The sequence below is a fragment of the Thalassophryne amazonica genome, chromosome 12, assembly GCF_902500255.1.
Source record: "Thalassophryne amazonica chromosome 12, fThaAma1.1, whole genome shotgun sequence".
Taxonomy (NCBI): domain Eukaryota; kingdom Metazoa; phylum Chordata; class Actinopteri; order Batrachoidiformes; family Batrachoididae; genus Thalassophryne; species Thalassophryne amazonica.
In genome coordinates this window covers 84,256,614-84,276,658 of record NC_047114.1, presented here as the reverse complement: position 1 = coordinate 84,276,658, position 20,045 = coordinate 84,256,614, and the positions used below count along the sequence as shown (strand labels likewise).

The 20,045-nt window shown below is 45.0% G+C and overlaps 1 protein-coding gene across 1 annotated transcript; it reads left to right on the top strand.

Moving 5' to 3' along the window:
* The first annotated feature begins 3,505 nt into the window (after window positions 1-3,505).
* Window positions 3,506-8,603, top strand: ccl25a (chemokine (C-C motif) ligand 25a). The gene is made up of 5 exons (XM_034183048.1): window positions 3,506-3,571; window positions 4,092-4,177; window positions 6,209-6,326; window positions 6,448-6,562; window positions 6,654-8,603. The coding sequence occupies exons 2-5, from the start codon at window positions 4,114-4,116 to the stop codon at window positions 6,681-6,683; spliced, it is 327 nt and encodes a 108-aa protein (XP_034038939.1). The 5' UTR covers window positions 3,506-3,571; window positions 4,092-4,113; the 3' UTR covers window positions 6,684-8,603.
* The last annotated feature ends 11,442 nt before the right edge of the window (window positions 8,604-20,045 follow it).

Below are 20,045 nucleotides of genomic sequence, written 5' to 3'. Positions count from 1 at the left end.
ATCGACCGGCGCTTATCGGAACGCCCACGCCAGGAGACGCGCTACCAGCCACGATGCGGCTCCACTTCTAACCAGGGCGGAGCTTCATCTCACCGCACCGAGGTTGTCTCCACACAATATAGAGTACAAGAACCCTCGCGGCTGGGCCGCTTGCATCTGTCACAAGAGGAACAATGCTGCAGACGTGACGACGGACTTTGTTTTTTATTGTGGACAATCAGGTGACTGGGGTCTCTTGTTGCCCGGTCAGGGGTGCCTCGGCACAGCGTCAAGCCTCAGTATGGGTGAGTCACAGCTCAATTTCTTCCTCAGCTTTTCAGAATTTTCTTTCTGCTAATTAGAATCAGATCAGTCCACTGAGTTGGTGCGCGCATTTGTGGATTCAGGTTTCTGATGCTAATTTTATATTACCATCGCTCGCCCAAGTCCCTGCGTCTTGAAGTATTTCGCCCTCCCACGCCCCCTGGTGGTTAGGGCAGTGAATGGCCATGAATTGGAACAGATTTCTCACCGAACTCAGTCCGTACGTTTGACTGTCAATGAGAACCATGTGGAATCAATTAGTTTCTTTGTTTTTGACAAGATGACTCACCCTGTGATCCTGGGGCACCCCTGGCTGCAACAGCACAACCCTAATATCAACTGGGTCAATGGGACAATAAGCGAGTGGGGATCATCTTGCTCTGGGAAATGTTTGGATCAGGTCAAAATCTCCACCGCTTGCTGTTCCTCCTGATGTCGTGGGTGTACCAGCTTGTTATCATGATTTAGCGCTAGTATTTAGCAAGGCTAAAGCAAAGTCACTTCCACCTCATCGTGTTTATGACTGTGCCATAGATCTCCTGCCTGGGCAAGTCCACCCCGGGGAAAACTGTATTCGTTGTCAGGCCCAGAATGCACTGCTATGCAGGAATATATTCAGGAGTCTCTTGATGCCGGGTTGATTCAGCCCTCTTCATAACCTGCGGGAGCGGGGTTTTCTTTGTTGAAAAGAAAGATAGATTGCATAGATTTTCGTGGGTTAACTGATATTACCGTGAAGAATCGCTATCCGTTACCTTTGATGTCATCTGCATTTGAATCACTAGCTGGCGCCAAAGTGTTTACAAAATTGGATCTCCGGAATGCATATCACTTAGTCAGAATTAAGCAAGGAGACGAGTGGAAGACGGCATTTAATACACCTACGGGGCATTACGAATACCTGGTGATGCCTTTTGGCCTTACTAATGCACCAGCCGTTTTCCAGAACCTCGTTAACGATGTTTTACATGAATATCTAAACAAATTCGTCTTCGTTTACTTAGATGACATTCTAATTTTCTCATCTGATCTTGAAACCCACATCCAGCATGTAAGGTCTGTGCTATGCACCTGCTGAAGAACGATTTGTACGTAAAAGCTGAGAAATGTGACTTCTATAGAGCCACAGTGTCTTTTCTGGGGTTCGTTATTACAGAAGGGAGGATCCAGATGGACCCTGATAAGGTAGCGGCAGTACGTGAGTTGGTGGTACCCGGCAGCCGTAAGGAGGTGCAGAGGTTTCTGGGGTTTGCTAATTCGTAAATTCATCCGTAATTTCAGCTCAGTAGCCTCTCCACTTTATCATGTGACCTCATCCCTTCGAGCGTTCAAGTGGACGCCGGAGTGTGATGAGGCATTCAGGGTCCTAAAACAACGCTTTACGTCAGCCCCGGTGCTGCTCCTTCCTGACCCCGCTCGGCAGTTTGTGGTCGAGGTCGATGCTTCTGACGTTGGCGTGGGAGCCATTCTGTCACAGATGTGTCCCACTGACAGAAGGCTACACCGTGTGCCTATCTGTCTCATAAGTTAACTGCAGCAGAACGCAATTACAGCATCGGTGACCGGGAACTGCTGGCGGTAAAGGTGGCCTTGGAGGTGTGGCGGCATTGGCTCGAGGGGGCACAGATGCCATTTCTAGTCTACACTGATCATAAGAATTTGGCTTATTTACGCACGGCTAAGCGCATCAATGCCCACCAGGCCCGTTTGGGCGATATTTTTCAGTCGCTTCGACTTTGTCATCACCTATCGGCCCGGTTCTAAGAACGGAAACCTGACGCATTGTCTAGACAGTATGATGGTCCTAATGCCCTGGTAGAGCCTGGTAATATCCTACCTCCATCTTGTTTTATCTCTGCCATCACCTGGGAAATTGAGACTCGGGTAAGGTCCGCACTTGTTAATGAATCTATTCCCGCCGAATGTCCTTCGGGGAAATTGTTTGTCCCAGGAGCCCTCAGGGGGGAGGTCATGATTGGGGGCATAGCAGTCGGTTTTCCTGCCATCCAGGAATTAAGAAAACCATGTTTGTTGTGCAGCAACGGTTTTGTTGGCCTCGTATGGAAACTAATATTGCAGAGTTTGTAAATGCCTGTCAAGTTTGTACCATGCAAAAGTCTACCACACGACCTCCTGCTGGTATGTTGTTGCCTCTGTCAATTCCCAAACAGCCTTGGACTCACATTTCCATAGATTTTGTCACTGGCCTTCCGCCATCTAATGGACACACGGTAATCCTAACAGTAGTAGATCGTTTGTCAAAGATGTGTCATTTTGTGCCTCTGTCTAAGTTACCATCTGCTAAGGAACTCGCTGAAATCATGCTTACTCATGTGTTCCGTCTTCATGGTTTTCCACAGGACATTGTTTCAGACCGGGGTCCTCAGTTTGTGTTGGGTTTCTGGAGGGAGTTCTGCCGTCTCCTCGGGGCCACATCCAGTCTCACATCTGGGTACCATCCTCAAGCTAACGGTCAGACTGAACGCTTTAATCAAGAATTGGAAAAGTGTCTCAAAATTTTATCTTCTCAACATCCTTCCACTTGGGCATCTCAGCTATCTTGGATTGAGTTAGCACATAATAGTCTGCCTTCTGCTTCATCTGGGTATTCTCTGTTTCATGTAGTTTTTGGCCATCAACCATCTCTGTTTTCACCCATTAGCCTGTGTTCCCCGGTTCCCTCGGACCTCAGTCTGATCGTTGGCTGCCAGCGAACCTGGGAGAAGGCTCGTCGAGCCCTCGGTCGTTCTTCCATTTTGTATAAAGCAGCAGCAGACCTCAAGCGATCAATTGCTCCTGCCTATTCTGCAAGCCAAAAGGTTTGGTTGTCTACGTGCCACTTATGTCTCCGTGGGGTTCCACGAAAATTGGCTCCAGGTTTGTTGGTCCCTTCTCCGTACTACTACTATCTGTGACTGCATAAAAAAGTTTTTAATGAAGTCTAATCATGAGAACTAATCACATTTATGTGCAGTATGTCTTTTTTAATTAAGCCACTGTATTAGGACATAAGAGTAATTTTGAAATTCAGCTACTTTCAGATGCTTTCAGATGCTTTCACATGTCTATCAAGATTTTTTTTAACTAAAAACATATCACAGCTTTTCTAAAACACAATGAAAAATGAGCCGAGGTACAAAGGTGAGCTGCTTTTCTGGTAATATGAAACCTGGCAAGGCGCCCTTAAGTGCTGTATAAGAGCGCCTCACTTTCACAAACTGACAGACACTGAAGCCGAGAGTTACAAATACATCTGACAGAGTTACAGGTGAGTTGTCTTAAATTCTAATCGCAAAACATACAGCACAATTCACTTTAATTTGTTTCTCAAATTGTCTTTTTCAGCAGAAATTAACTTTTAAAATGACAATAATTTATATTACACAAGTTGTTTTGTGTAAATAAATATAAGTGTACAATATTCAGTAAATAGAAAGAAATCTCTTAGATCTATGACAGAATAAATTATCATTGAGGAAAACTTAACTGGAACACTGCAAAAATATGTGAATCGGTGCAGTAAAACGCAAATTCATACAACCGTGATCATATTCAAAAGTACAAAAAAAAAAAATATATTGAGATTTCTTTATCTAGAATTGTAGAGTTTAAAATGACTTTCTTTTTAAATTTAAGATACACAAAGGGAAGCAGTGTGCAATATTTGTTCAAGGTTCGCCTAGGTGTAGGAGGTGCGAACCTTGAACAAACTCAGCTATAATAAGTGCAGAGTGATAAGGCGGGTAATTGTTGTAATTCTTTCCATCCATCTGTTTTTTTTTTTCCAGAGCTCCAACAACTGACTGCACCATGGGGTTCAATGCGTTCTTCTTCTTGCTGCTCATATCATGTCTTTATCTTGCATTGGCACAAGGTAAGTCACGAAACAAGCTGACAGTGTCTGTAATACAAAAAACAGGATTAGCATGAAGACAACACCTGCATTCATTTACTAGACATAGACTACCCGTTTGAGCTTACTACGGTAATTCACCTGCCAAGGTTCACACGCTTTCATCACGGAGTGAGAGGAGCGGTGGCAGCTCCAGCAGGTCTATTCTTTTAACCCTTTAATGCTCAACTCAACCGTTTGGTAGAGCATATGTTTATTTACTACATTCCTCTGAAAAAATGTGATGATGTTAAAGGGTTAAGGGTTAAATAAACTTAATAAATGGCTTTCGACTAGTTGACTAATAAAAAATAGTCAACTAATAAAAAAAAGTCAACTATTCGGATGTTAGCTAGTCATAGTCAATATTAGGACTAGTTGTCCCATCCCTAGTCTGTAAAAAACATATATTGTGTAAACAGACTGCAGGTGGTCAATATACCAAAGTTGCTGTGCCAGACAAATGACCTCAACATGTTGGCTTTTATTTTTTGGAATTTCTCAGGTGTGTCAGTTTTGATTACCAAGTCTGGTGCGTAATTTTCATCTAGCCTGACGTCAACCTCACTTTGATGTGGCACGAGTGCTGCTCTCCTATTGGTCGTAAAGGAGTGGTAATTCCCACTCCAAAATGCAGGTCAGTTGTCAGGCTATATCTTCAACCTGGTGCAAAGCAGTGCAAGTGTTATCAGGTGCCAACTGGCACAGCTGTCATTTTTATATGACCATTGCCCAAATTTTTTAAATTGTAAGAAAGCTTGCACTGGCATGACGTGCCGACCTTAAAATGAAGGCTGGTGAGACACAGTGCTGGAGCTTTGCTGCGGTGAGGAAGCAGAAAATGATGATCCCTTCTGAAGTTAAGCATGGTGTATTTCTGATATTTATACAACGCAATATTCACACGAGGCATGCAGATAGTGAAGTAGATAAGTTCCTGTTTGATACTTGGTAGGGAGACCAGGAGACGCGTTTGTGTTTCTCGTCATGAAGGACACGGCAAACCTGTGCCAAGTCCCAAAGCGGATCAGTACAGGACCTACAGTGGTGACCCGTACACTCAATGGCAACTGAAAAAACAACTGTACGTGGGTTTACAGCTTGCCTGTACTCTGCCTGTACACAGAATGAAATGGAATTGAAATAACAATTATATAAAATAAAATTCAACACTGCAACATTATTGTTATTATTGTTATTACTATTGTTAATATTATATTATTATTATTGTTGTTATTATTATTATTATTATTGTTGTTATTAGTATTATTATTATTATTATTATTACCATTATTATACGGGTACCAGCACTGTGGTACCCATACAGCACTGTTGCTGTAGTACGTACTAAAAATAAGTGAACACGTAGTAGGGACACAATACGGACATTCGATACTCTGCTGCTGTGTTAACCGTCATTTGATCCAACGGCAGTCTTTTTTAAACAGCTTTTCATGTATATTTGTAGAATGCCACGCTCCCTTGGACACCACTACTGTTTTCCTGTATATTTGCGGTCTTCGTTGAATTTTCCTGGGAAGTTCTTCTTCTGTTACCAGGTTCTGGCTGCATCATGGGATAGTGTAGTGTAGTGTAGTGGGGGTAGATCATCCTGGTACCCTCTGACTATGACTATATGCTTACCAAATATTCAGATACCCGATGGATTGTGGTGTACTGCTTTTTGACAGTGATATAGTATAAGCCAGTATGCTTATTCAATGTAGCGTTCTCTGCATCTTCTAGTAGGACGATGAGTCTCAACTCACTTATTTCATGTTATTCCCAAAACACACCCATGACTAATTACGTAACTCAATACAACCCCTTTGCACACCGTGCCTTACTTATGCCATAGAAATGGTAAAGTCCCCAAATGCATTGCTGTGCACTTTAGACTGTGCAGTCAAGATAGAGCTGTTAAACTCATTTCTGCAGAAGAATTTATCTGTCATGCTCGTGAGTCTTTCTTCCTATGTTGACCTGCACTGTTCTGTTTTTTTCATCCTTCAGTTTCCTATGATGACTGCTGTCTCAAGTATGGCAAAAAGCCAAACAAAGCCACTCAAAGACACATCGTGAAATACAGAGTGCAGGTTGTGGATGGAGGCTGCAACATCCCTGCCCTCGTGTAAGCACTCGCAGTGAAAACATACATATTAAAAAGTCACCTAAATGCTTAATGGTTATATTTTCTTTGCTGAAAGCTTTCTACAACAAGTAAACATCTGTTTGCATCCATTACTCTTCAGTTTCACTGCGAAGAAGGGCCATGTGTTTTGTGCAGACCCCAGGGAGAAATGGGCCAAACTCCTGAAGGAGAAACTTGACAGAAAGGTAGCCAACAAGAACAACAAACCCTACAAGGTGACTAATGCAGGCAGTTTTTGCCTTGAGCAATTATACGTGAACACGACAGCTGTGAGGCAATGTTGAAACGAATGTCTCTGTTTTGCAGCACTACCGTCAAGAGCCAAATAGAGTCTGAGGGCAGTTGCCAGCTGTAATGGCACCATTCATTCCTCTGTCCCCTGCCAAATATAATCATAATGCAGCGACAGTTTTATGTGGCCTTCTGGAAGCCAGTTGAGCAAACCGGTTAAAGCAATCATGCATCATCATGTTTGCTTTCATTGTGCACCAAGATTAAGGTCAGTGTAATGTTGTGTCAGGTGGCTGTGTCACTCTAACGCAGATCCTTGGTGCAAGCTTAATAACAACAAAACTGTAACCATTACCATAGCCAAAAAGAGACTGACAAGAGGTAGTCAACCATGTTGAATAAGAGGTGATGGAGTGTAAATGATTTCTGGATCTTTTTGCAACCCTATAGCCTGTATACAAACTGTGAAACGTAATTCAATGTTTGAGTTGTGTGTGTCAAACAATAAGCTGAAATCATCATTAGCAAGCCACAGAATTGTCTGTTTTTGTGTGTTTTATAATGTGCATGTTTCCACATAAATATTTTGTAATAAAGTTTCTTACAGCTGAGAATTTAGGGCCATGCTATGATTATGGAAAAGATATAAACCTTTTTTTTCTTGGGCTATTAATGGTTATTATTTGCATTATTTGGAAATATGCATATTTTCATATTATTTGCTTAAAGCAACAACAAAACATAAATGAAATTAAATGATCACATCATTTCTTTCTTATGTGGCTTTATTTCCATACTCATTAGTACAGTGGCCAAAAGATGCCATAAAATTCCAAATTAACACAATACTAGCAAACGTAGAAATCACAATTATATGTGTATATTTACAAGAAACCTGTATCAATTCTGCAACTGGTTGTTTGAGGAGAAAAACAGAAAAACTTAGCAAATGGAGAAAATGCTTGTGGCGAAAACTAACAATAAAGCCTGAGTTACATGCAACAATTTAATTTGATAATATATCTGCTACAAATTCAGACAACAAATGCAAAACAACAGACACATTGCAAATAGATAGAAGAATGGAACACTACAAACTCAAATGGTTTCTGCCCAGAGAACCTTTACTGCTGGAATATTATTTGTGGGATATGATGTAGCACCTGGTTAGCAGAGCGGAGTATGTTGATTTATTTACTTTATTAACTATTTTACTCTTAAGCTTGCTATATTTTCATGTTGTATTATTTTATTAGCAAGGTATTGAGCATTTATGCTAATACTGTCAAGGCAGTGGAAATTATTACTACGTATTAGCCAAACCAGCTAACATACAATTGTACAGCATAGCATATTTTTATTATTATTTTTATTTTACTTTTTGAAAATGCAATGTAGCATAAAACAGGAAAAAAAACTATAATTCAAATCCAGTTACTTTTTGCATTGCACATTTGATGTGGTACTCCGCCCCCTGACCACGCACGCTGTTATGCAGATGTCATTAATGACGCTGCCAGCTGAGAGTGACAGAAAGTGGCGTAGCGATGGCCATGCCAAAACTGACTAATTTAAGCTACCATACGAAGGTATTGATGTGGATTTTGCTCACAGAATTTCCAGTCTGAAGACGCTGTTGCTACGGTAAGCTTTGAAGAGCCAACCACACCCTTTGTCTACGTAACAGTTTTATCGAACTGTTTTATTATGCGGATGATGCGGATGAAGATGGAGCCTTCAGTGGTGGACACGGATCTGTGCAAACGTTGGAATTGGATTAGAATGGGAATAACCCCCTTGTGTCTGATGATTTGCAGACGTTAATGCTGGATTTTACAGTCACAAATTGAGTTTTACGGCTATTTGCGACTGTAAAATCCGGCATTAACGTCCGCAAATCATCAGACACAACAGGGTTATTCCCTAATTAGACAATATAAATAACTGTGTAAAATACACTGCAAGTCTCTATGGTAAGCTGGCCAAGGCAGCAGGCACAACACTTATTTACTGTTAGTCAAACCAGCCTATATACAACTATACAACACTGTATGTTTTTCTTGAAAAAACAGGAAAACCAGAATACAGCAATATAAATAACCTAAAATACATTGTGAGTCTCTGTAGTAAGCTAGCAAAGGCAGCAGACATAACACTTATTTACTGTTAGCCAAACCAGCCATGCAATTTTACAACATTGTATGTTTTTATTGAAAATGCAGGGACGCAAACAATAGAATAAAGCCAGAATCCAGCCATAAAAATGACCTAAAATACATTGTTAGTCTCTGCAGTAAGCTAGCGAAGGCAGCAGATGTAATACTTGTTTACTGTTAGCCAAACCAGCCATGCAGTTTTACAACACTGTATGTTCTTATTAAAAATGCAGGAAAGCAAACAATAGCATCAAACCAGAATCCAGCCATAAAAATAACCTAAAATACATTGTGAGTCTCTGTAGTAAGCTAGCAAAGTTAGCAGACATAACACTTATTTACTGTTAGCCAAACCAGCCATGCAATTTTACAACATTGTATGTTTTTATTGAAAATGCAGGGAAGCAAACAATAGAATAAAGCCAGAATCCAGCCATAAAAATAACCTAAAATACATTGTGAGTCTCTGTAGTAAGCTAGCAAAGGCAGCAAAAGTGATACTTTACCGGTTAATATACAAGAATACAACATGGCCTTTTTTGGGGGGGTTATACTCTTCACATTAGTAACTTTCTTATTTCTTCACATGATATAATGTGCTGTAATTCATTATAAATTGTGAGTCTCTATAGTAAGTTAGCAAAGGCAGCAAAATTGACACTTTACCGTTAATATACAAGTGTACAACATGGCTTTTTTTTTTTTAAGTTATACAAGAACTTTGCTCTTTACATTAGTTCCTTTCTTATTTCTTCACATGAAATAATGTACTGTAATTCATTAGAAATAAGTTCACGCTCAAAGAACTATTTTTTGTGGTTTCCAACAATAAAAGAAAAAATAAATGTGAAAGCAGACTTCATGTATGCTGCATCTGCTGTATGTGTTGTGCATTTATTTATTTTATTTTTTTATGTCTCACCTACGTCCGTCCTACTTTTATCTAGTGGCTGTAAGTCTTCCATAAATTCATGAATGAATGACTGTAATTGTGATTCATTGTCCTGGGTTTTACCCAATGCCTGCTGGGACTCTCCAGTGACCCTGGACAGGTACAGAACACAGATGGAATTATATTTCTGTTTATGGCTTTATTGTTATTATCTGAACTTAGAAACTCATACAGCTTCACAGCAGCAAACACAAGGGCGTCGTCTATTTTTTCTTTCTCTTTTTCAAACAGAAAGCCCTATATGTAACTATCATACAGCACTCCGCTAAATAGAATGTGGCTTTCAAAAAGAAAAAGGATAAACATGTAACCATGTAATCTTTTAATAGAGAGAAGAATGAATACATTCAGACTTTCCACAAATGAAAAATAAGACTGCAGGCTATGAGATGAAAAATCCTTCGACACTGTAACTGATGATCTGAATGTGATTGTGGCTTTTGGCTAATCTGAAATTAAGTTATACTGTTTATATATATATATATATATATATTTAGTGAGGAAAATAAGTATTTGAACACTGCGGTTTTGCAAGTTATCCCACTTAGAATCATGGAGGGGTCTGAAATTTTCATCTTAGGTGCATGTCCACTGTGAGAGACATAATCTTAAAAAAAAAAAAAATCCGGAAATCACAATGTATGATTTTTTTAATCATTTATTTGTATGTTACTGCTGCAATTAAGTATTTGAACACCTGTGAAAATCAATGTTAATATTTGGTACAGTAGACTTTGTTTGCAATTACAGAGGTCAAACGTTTCCTGTAGTTTTTCACCAGGTTTGCACACACTGCAGCAGGGATTTTGGTCCACTCCTCCATACAGATCTTCTCCAAATCTTTCAGGTTTGGAGTTTCAGCTCCCTCCAAAGATTTTCTATTGAGTTCAGGTCTGGAGACTGACCAGGACACTCCAGGACCTTGAAATGCTTCTTACGGAGCCCCTCCTTAGTTGCCTTGGCTGTGTGTTTGGGGTTATTGTCATGCTGGAAGACGCAGCCATGACCCATCTTCAATGCTCTTACTGAGGGAAGGAGGTTGTTTGCCAAAATCTCGCAATACATGACTCCATCCATCCTCCCTTCAAGACGGTGCAGTCGTCCTGTCCCCTATGCAGAAGAGCACCCCCAGAGTATGATGTTTCCACCCCCATGCTTCATGGTTGGGATGGTTTTCTTGGGGTTGTTTTCATCCTCTAAACATGGTAAGTGGAGTTGATTCCAAAAAGCTCTATTCTGGTCTCATCTGACCACATGACCTTCTCTCATGCCTCCTCTGGATCATCCAGATGGTCACTGGTGAACTTCAAACGGGCCTGGACATGTGCTGGCTTGAGCAGGGGGACCTTCCTGCCCTACAGGATTTTAAACCATGACAGCATCATGTGTTACTAATGTAATCTTTGTGACTGTGGTCCCAGCTCTCTTCAGGTCATTGACCAGGTCCTCCTGTGTAGTTCTGAGCTTTCTCAGAATCATCCTTACCCCACAAAGTGAGATCTTCCATGGAATCCCAGACCGAGGGAGATTGACAGTCATCTTGTGTTTCTTCCACTTTGTAATAAATAATCATAACAGTTGTTGTCTTCTACCAAGCTGCTTGCCTGTTGTCCTGTAGTCCATCCCAGCCTTGTGCAGGTCTACAGTTTTGTCCCTGGTGTCCTTAGACAGCTCTTTGGTCTTGGCTATGGTGGACAGGTTGGAGTGTGATTGACTGAGTGTGTGAACACATGTCTGTTATACAGGTAACAAAATCAAACAGGTGCAATTAATACAGGTAAAGAGTGCAGAATATGAGGGCTTTTTAAAGAAAAATTAACAGGTCTGTGTGAGCCAGAATTCTTGTTGGGAAAGTGTCGGTACACGGACCCACAACAGGGGGCGCAAAGGAACGGACAATGGAGTAGGTCAAATAACAACACTTGACTGTTGTGAATGTGCACAACAAATACAACAGATTACAACAATAGATCAGAATCAATTCACAAAGTTGTCGTGTGGGCAGGCTCGAAGATAGGAGACACCTGTCCAAAGCAGAACCGGAACCACACGATTTCCTCCGCCACCAGACCCCGGGAATACTGGAGCCGCCAAGTCCCGAACTCCCAGGTGGCCACTGCCTCCGCGTGTCGGACCTGGTACTGCTGGCGAGGAACAAAAACACAATTAAAGGTGGGCGCGTTTGCACCCAGTAATCCGCACGGCAGGAAAGCTACCTCCACCTCTCGTTGGAAAAAAGGTCTGTTATCACTCACAAAAACCACAAAAGGTTACTGTCAAGCAGTCAGCTGAGAATATTACCTTCCAGGTAGAACGATATCTCGGCCAAGAGGTGGAGACGTCGTCCTGCTGATGTACCCCTGCTGATTGGTAACAGCTGTTGCAGGTGATGCGTGACAGCTGTCACCCTAGCTGCTCCTGTGAGGTGGCTGCGCCCTCTGGTGGTGGGCCAGCAGTACCTCCTCTTCTGGCGGCCCACACAACAGGACCCCCCCCTCAACGGGCGCCTCCTGGCGCCCGACCAGGCTTGTCCGGGTGGCGGCGGTAGAAATCGGCCAGGAGGGCCGGGTCCAGGATGAAGCTCCTCTTCACCCAGGAGCGTTCTTCGGGGCCGTACCCCTCCCAGTCCACCAAATACTGGAAGCCCCGGCCCATCCTATGGACATCCAAAAGCCGGCGTACAGTCCAAGCCGGCTCGCCATCGATGATCCGGGCAGGAGGCGGCGCCGGACCCGGAGTACAGAGGGGTGAGGAGTGATGAGGTTTAATCCGGGACACATGAAACACAGGATGGATCCGCAGTGAGGCCGGCAGCCGAAGCCTCACCGCGGCTGGACTGATGACCTTCAGGATCTTGAATGGGCCGATGTAACGGTCCTGTAACTTGGGGGAGGTCCACTTGGAGGGGGATGTCCTTTGTGGATAACCACACCTCCTGCCCAGGCCGATACGCAGGGGCCGGGGTCCGCCGACGGTCTGCATGGGCTTTTGCCCTCGTCCGGGCCTTTAGCAAAGCAGAACGGGCGGCACGCCACAAACCGACGGCACTTCCGCAGGTGGGCCTGGACCGAAGGCACACCGACCTCTCCCTCAACCACCGGAAACAACGGGGGCTGATACCCCAGACATACCTCAAAAGGGGAGAGGCCGGTGGCTGAAGACACCTGGCTGTTATGGGCATACTCGATCCAGGCCAAATGGGTACTCCAGGCAGCCGGGTGTGCGGCAGTCACGCAGCGCAAGGCCTGCTCCACCTCCTGGTTTACCCGTTCTGCTTGCCTGTTGGTCTGAGGGTGGTACCCGGACGAGAGACTCACCGTGGCCCCCAGTTCCCGGCAGAAGCTCCTCCAGACTTGCGAGGAGAACTGGGGACCGCGATCGGAGACGATGTCTGTTGGAATCCCATGCAGCCGGACGACGTGGCGGACCAGGAGGTCCGCTGTCTCCTGGGCTGTTGGGAGCTTCGGGAGGGCCACGAAGTGGGCCGCCTTGGAGAATCGGTCCACTATCGTGAGGATGGTGGTGTTACCCTGGGACGGCGGGAGGCCCGTGACAAAATCCAGGCCGATGTGGGACCAGGGGCGATGAGGCACGGGCAGCGGCTGGAGTAAACCTGATACCCGGCGATGGTCAGCCTTGCCCCTGGCGCAGGTGGTGCAGCCCTGGATATAATCCCGGACGTCGGCCTCTAGGGATGCCCACCAGAAGCGCTGCCGGACAACTGCCACAGTTCTTCGCACCCCTGGATGACAGGAGAGCTTGGAGCCGTGACAGAAGTCCAGGACTGCAGCCCTAGCTTCTGGTGGGACGTATAGTTTGTTCTTCGGCCCAGTTCCGGGGTCCGGGCTTCGTGCCAGGGCCTCCGGACGGTTCTCTCTACGTCCCAGGTGGAGGGTGGCCACGATAGTGGACTCCGGGATGATGGGTTACGGTGGATCCGACAACTCCGCTTTGACTTCATCTTCATGTACCCGGGACAAGGCATCCGCTCTCTGGTTCTTGGTCCCGGGACGGTAGGTGATCCGGAAGTCAAAACGGCCGAAGAACAGTGACCAGCGGGCTTGCCTGGGGTTCAGCCGCTTGGCGGTCCTGATATACTCCAGGTTCCGGTGGTCAGTGAAAACCGTGAATGGCACGGACGTTCCCTCCAACAGATGTCTCCACTCTTCAAGAGCCTCTTTCACCGCAAGGAGTTCTCGATTGCCGACGTCATAGTTCCGTTCGGCCGGGGTCAACCTGCGGGGAAAAATAGGCACACGGGTGAAGGACCTTATCGGTCTTCCCGCTCTGGGAAAGCACGGCTCCTATCCCTGAGTCCGACGCGTCCACTTCAACCACTAACTGGCGACTAGGATCGGGCTGCACCAGAACGGGTGGCAGGCGAGAAGCGCCCGTTTCAAATCCTTGAACGCGGCATCGCAACGAATCCGACCAGGTGAAGGGGACTTTTGGTGAGGTCAGGGCTGTCAGGGGGCTAACTACTGACTGTAGCCCTTAATGAACCTCCTGTAGAAATTTGCAAAGCCGAGGAACTGTGCAGCTTCCTACGGCTAGTGGGTGGGGCCGTCTCTCACCGCCGCAACCTTGGCCGGATCAGGAAGCGACGGAGTTGGGGGAGATGATAAACCCCAGGAAGGACAAAGCATGTGCGGTGTGAAACTCAACTTCTCGTCCTTCACAAACAGCCGGTTCTCAACAAACGGCAGGACCTGACGTACATGCCGGACATGAGTCTCAGGAATCCGGAGAAAAGATGAGTATATCGTCTAGATATACGAAGACGAATCGGTGCAGGAATCCCGCAAGACATCATTAACCAAGCTTGGAACGTCGCGGGGGCGTTTTGTGAGGACCGAACGGCATGACCAGGTACTCAAAGTGACCCTAATGGGGTGTTGAATGCCGTCTTCCATTCGTCTCCCTTCCGGATCCGAACCAGGTGATACGCATTTCTAAGATCCAGCTTAGTAAGATTTGGCTCCATGCAGGGGGGTGAACACGGAATCTAATAATGGCAACGGGTATCGGTTGCGAACCGTAATCTCATTCAGCCCCCTGTAATCAATACATGGACGAAGTCCGCCATCTTTCCTTGCCCACAAAAAAGAAACCTGCCCCCATTGGGGAGGTGGAGTTCCGGATCAGCCCGGCAGCTAATGAGTCCCGGATGTAGGTCTCCATTGATTCGCGCTCAGGTCGTGAGAGGTTGTACAGCCTGCTGGACCGGGAACTCAGCGCCTGGAACCAAATCAATGGCACAATCGTAAGGACGGTGCGGGGGAAGGGTGAGTGCCAGATCCTTGCTGAAGACCTCAGCAAGATCGTGGTACTCAACCGGCACTGCCGTCAGATTGGGAGGGAACTTTGACCTCCTCCTTAGCCTGGGAACCGGGAGCGGAGAACGAGGATCCTAACACACCCGCTGGCAGGTTTCGCTACACTGAACCACCACCCCAGACGGCCAATCGATTCGGGATTGTGCTTTAAAATCCATGGGATGCCCAAAATCACGCGGAGGTAGAAGAAGTCACAAAAACTCAATCATCCTCCCGGGTGGTTTCCAGACACCACCAGAGTTACTGGGTGTGTCTTGTGTATGTGAGTAAAGGGAGGAGGGTGCCATCTAGTGCCCGCACCTGCAATGGCGCACGGAAGCGCCACCAGAGGGAGCCATACCTCCTTTGCCCCATCTGCTGTCTAGCAGATTCCCTTCTGACCCCGTGTCCCACCATGCTCGGGCTGAAGGGTTAAATCCCCGCTCAGGATTGTGACTGGGAGTCGTGTGGCAATTTGTGTGTGTCTCACTTGAATGTCTTGACCCCCCCTTAGCCCAGTCTCTAAGGGTGAGTGTTGACGTTTGGCCGTTTTGGGGCAGTCTCTCTGTGTGTGCTCTGTTGAGCTGCAGAGAAAGAAAACACTCTCCACGGATCAGCCTCCCCATTTTGGCCCTGTGCGTTTCCCTAACAACGTCACCAGGGGGAGCTGTTGCCCCACAAAGCGCTGCGGCTGTGGAGCGTGGGAGGGGGGCCCCTTTTCGAACCCGGAAGGGAGAGGGGCGCGTATCCGGTTCACGTCCTTCGCCTCACTCCCGACGGCGTTCCTCTAACCGATTGTCTAATCGTATAACGAGATCAATAAGCCCGTCTAAATCCCGCGTTCGTCGTTGGCCACCAGGAGCTCCCTTCAGGACCAACAAGTCCGTTTACGAAGGCGGCCGGAGGGCAGTGTTATTCCAGCCGGACCTCGCAGCCCGCTGCGGAAGTCGACTGCATAAACAGCTGCGCTCCGGCGCCCCTGTCTCATTGACAGCAGCACGGCTGAAGCGGTCTCTCTTCTATTTGGGTGATCGACACTGTTCTGAACTCCCTCACAAACCCATCATATATCAAGGAGCCGTGAATTTTGCTCCCAAAGCGCTGTAGCCCAAGCGCTTGCCTTGCCGCGAAGCAGATTAATGACTAAGCATCTTACTAGCATCAGTCGCGTACATGACGGACGTTGTGCGAAGACGAGCGAACACTGCATAAGAAAGTCCACGCACGTCTCCACACAACCTCCGTACGGCTCTGGAGGGCTTATGTATGCTTCCGGGGAAGGTGGGAGGGGCGTTGAACGACCTGTGGAACGTCACTGTTACGCACAGGCTCGACAGGAGGGAGAGCCGCAGCAGCGCCCTGAGGCGCGCTTCCACCTGCGCGGCGAGAGCCTCCACCCTGTGGTTAAGGAGGACGTTCTGCTCGGTCATTAAATCCAACCGGCCGTGAAAGCGGTGAGGATCCGCTGCAACTCACCGATCATTCCTCCTGCGGACGCCTTGCGCCCTGTTCTTCCATTGGCTGTTCAACAGCCGTTGACGCCCCTCGGGATCCATGAGCTGGCCGAGATATCCTGTTTGGGAAAGTGTTGGTACACGGACCCACAACAGGGGCGCAAAGGAACGGACAATGGAGTAGGTCAAATAACAACACTTGACTGTTGTGAATGTGCACAACAAATACAACAGATTACAACAATAGATCAGAATCAATTCACAAAGGTGTCGTGTGGGCAGGCTCGAAGATAGAGACACCTGTCCAAAGCAGAACCGGAACCACATAATTTCCTCCGCCACCAGACCCCGGGAATGAGCCGCCAAGTCCCGACTCCCAGGTGGCCACTGCCTCCGCGTGTCGGACCTGGTACTGCTGGCGAGGAACAATAACACAATTAAAGGTGGGCCGTTTGCACCCAGTAATCCGCACGGCAGGAAAGCTTCCTCCACCTCTCGTTGGAAAAAGTCTGTTATCACTCACAAAAACCACAAAGGTTACTGTCAAGCAGTCATCTGAGAATATTACCTTCCAGGTAGAACGATATCTCGGCCAGAGGTGAGACGTCGTCCTGCTGATGTACCCCTGCTGATTGGTAACAGCTGTTGCAGGTGATGCGTGACAGCTGTCACCCTAGCTGCTCCTGTGAGGCGGCTGCGCCCTCTGGTGGTGGGCCAGCAGTACCTCCTCTTCTGGCGCCCACACAACAATTCTTGCTGGTTGGCAGGTGTTCAAATACTTATTTGCAGCAGTAACATACACAAATAAATTATTTAAAAAAATCATACATTGTGATTTCTGGATTTTTCTTTTTAGATTATGTCTCTCACAGTGGACATGCACCTAAGATGAAATTTCCGACCCCTCCATGATTTATAAGTGGGAAACTTGCAAACCGCAGGTGTTCAAATACTTATTTTCCTCACTATATATATATATATATATATATTATATAATATATTATATATATAATATATAATCAAATCAATTCAAATCAATTTTATTTATATAGCGCCAAATCACAACAAACAGTTGCCCCAAGTGCTTTATATTGTAAGGCAAGCCATACAATAATTACGGAAAAACCCCAACGGTCAAACGACCCCCTGTGAGCAAGCCCTTGGCAACAGTGGGAAGGAAAACTCCCTTTTAACAGGAAGAAACCTCCAGCAGAACCAGGCTCAGGGAGGGGCAGTCTTCTGCTGGGACTGGTTGGGGCTGAGGGAGACCGGGAAAAAACATGCTGTGGAGGGGAGCAGAGATCAATCACTAATGATTAATGCAGAGTGGTGCATACAGAGCAAAAAGAGAAAGAAACACTCAATGCATTGGGAACCCCCCAGCAGTCTAAGTCTATAGCAGCATAACAAAAGGATGGTTCAGGGTCACCTGATCCAGCCCTAACTATAAGCTTTAGCAAAAAGGAAGTTTTAAGCCTAATCTTAAAAGTAGAGAGGGTGTCTGTCTCCCTGATCCGAATTGGGAGCTGGTTCCACAGGAGAGGAGCCTGAAAGCTGAAGGCTCTGCCTCCCATTCTACTCTTACAAACCCTAGGAACTACAAGTAAGCCTGCAGTCTGAGAGCAAAGTGCGCTATTGGGGTGATATGGTACTATGAGGTCCCTAAGATAAGAAGGACCTGACTATTCAAAACCAAGGCCAATATGGGTGAGATATGCTCTCTCCTTCTAGTCCCCGTCAGTACTCTAGCTGCAGCATTTTGAATTAACTGAAGGCTTTTCAGGGAACTTTTAGGACAACCTGATAATAATGAATTACAATAGTCCAGCCTAGAGGAAATAAATGCATGAATTAGTTTTTCAGCATCACTCTGAGACAAGACCTTTCTAATTTTAGAGATATTGCGTAATGCAAAAAGCAGTCTTACATATTTGTTTAATATGCGCTTTGAATGACATATCCTGATCAAAAATGACTCCAAGATTTCTCACAGTATTACTAGAGGTCAGGGTAATGCCCAGAGTAAGGATCTGGTTAGACACCATGTTTCTAAGATTTGTGGGGCCAAGTACAATAACTTCAGTTTTATCTGAGTTTAAAAGCAGGAAATTAGAGGTCATCCATGTCCTTATGTCTGTAAGACAATCCTGCAGTTTAGCTAATGTGTGTCCTCTGGCTTCATGGATAGATAAAGCTGGGTATCATCTGCGTAACAATGAAAATTTAAGCAATGCCGTCTAATAATACTGCCTAAGGGAAGCATGTATAAAGTGAATAAAATTGGTCCTAGCACAGAACCTTGTGGAACTCCATAATTAACCTTAGTCTGCGAAGAAGATTCCCCATTTACATGAACAAATTGTAATCTATTAGATAAATGATTCAAACCACCGCAGCGCAGTGCCTTTAATACCTATGGCATGCTCTAATCTCTGTAATAAATTTTTATGGTCAACAGTATCAAAAGCAGCACTGAGGTCTAACAGGACAAGCACAGAGATGAGTCCACTGTCTGAGGCCATAAGAAATCATTTGTAACCTTCACTAATGCTGTTTCTGTACTATGATGAATTCTAAAACCTGACTGAAACTCTGCGAATAGACCATTCCTCTGCAGATGATCAGTTAGCTGTTTAACAACTACCCGTTCAAGAATTTTTGAGAGAAAAGGAAGGTTGGAGATTGGCCTATAATTAGCTAAGATAGCTGGGTCAAGTGATGGCTTTTTAAGTAATGGTTTAATTACTGCCACCTTAAAAGCCTGTGGTACATAGCCAACTAATAAAGATAGATTGATCATATTTAAGATCGAAGCATTAAATAATGGTAGGGCTTCCTTAAGCAGCCTGGTAGGAATGGGGTCTAATAGACATGTTGATGGTTTGGATGAAGTAACTAATGAAAATACTCAGACAGAACACTGAGAGAAAGAGTCTAACCAAATACCGGCATCACTGAAAGCAGCCAAAGATAACGATACGTCTTTGGGATGGTTATGAGTAATTTTTTCTCTAATAGTTAAAATTTTATTAGCAAAGAAAGTCATGAAGTCATTATTAGTTAAAGGAATACTCGGCTCAGTAGAGCTCTGACTCTTATATATATATATATATATTCAAGAAAGATGACTTTAAGCTTGCTTTCAGCTTGTTTTCATCTTGGAATATAATACGTGCCATTGGATTAATACACACGTTGTTGGAATAAACTGAACAGTGTTTGGTACTTTCCTGGAGTAAGTGAGGTCATACCGGACTTTTCCATTGCAGATGGGGAGGCCCATGGATGAACTCAGTGGTGAAACGATGGAATATGTCTAAGATGATTTTAAAATGACAAAGTATGATCAAATGAAGTATTAATGTGTTAAAAGTAATATCTAAGAATGATTCCAACATAACAAGTATGATTAAATGAACTATGATATAATAAAAGTAAGAATTGATTAGAAAAATATGTTACAAATAAGTGAAAAGAATGATTATATGAGTTGTTTTTTTCATTGCAGTCAGAGGAAAGAGTTGTTTTTCATAAAGGGTGCAGTTAGACAAAAAGAGGAAGAAGTTGTTTTTGTGCAGAGGCAGAGACAA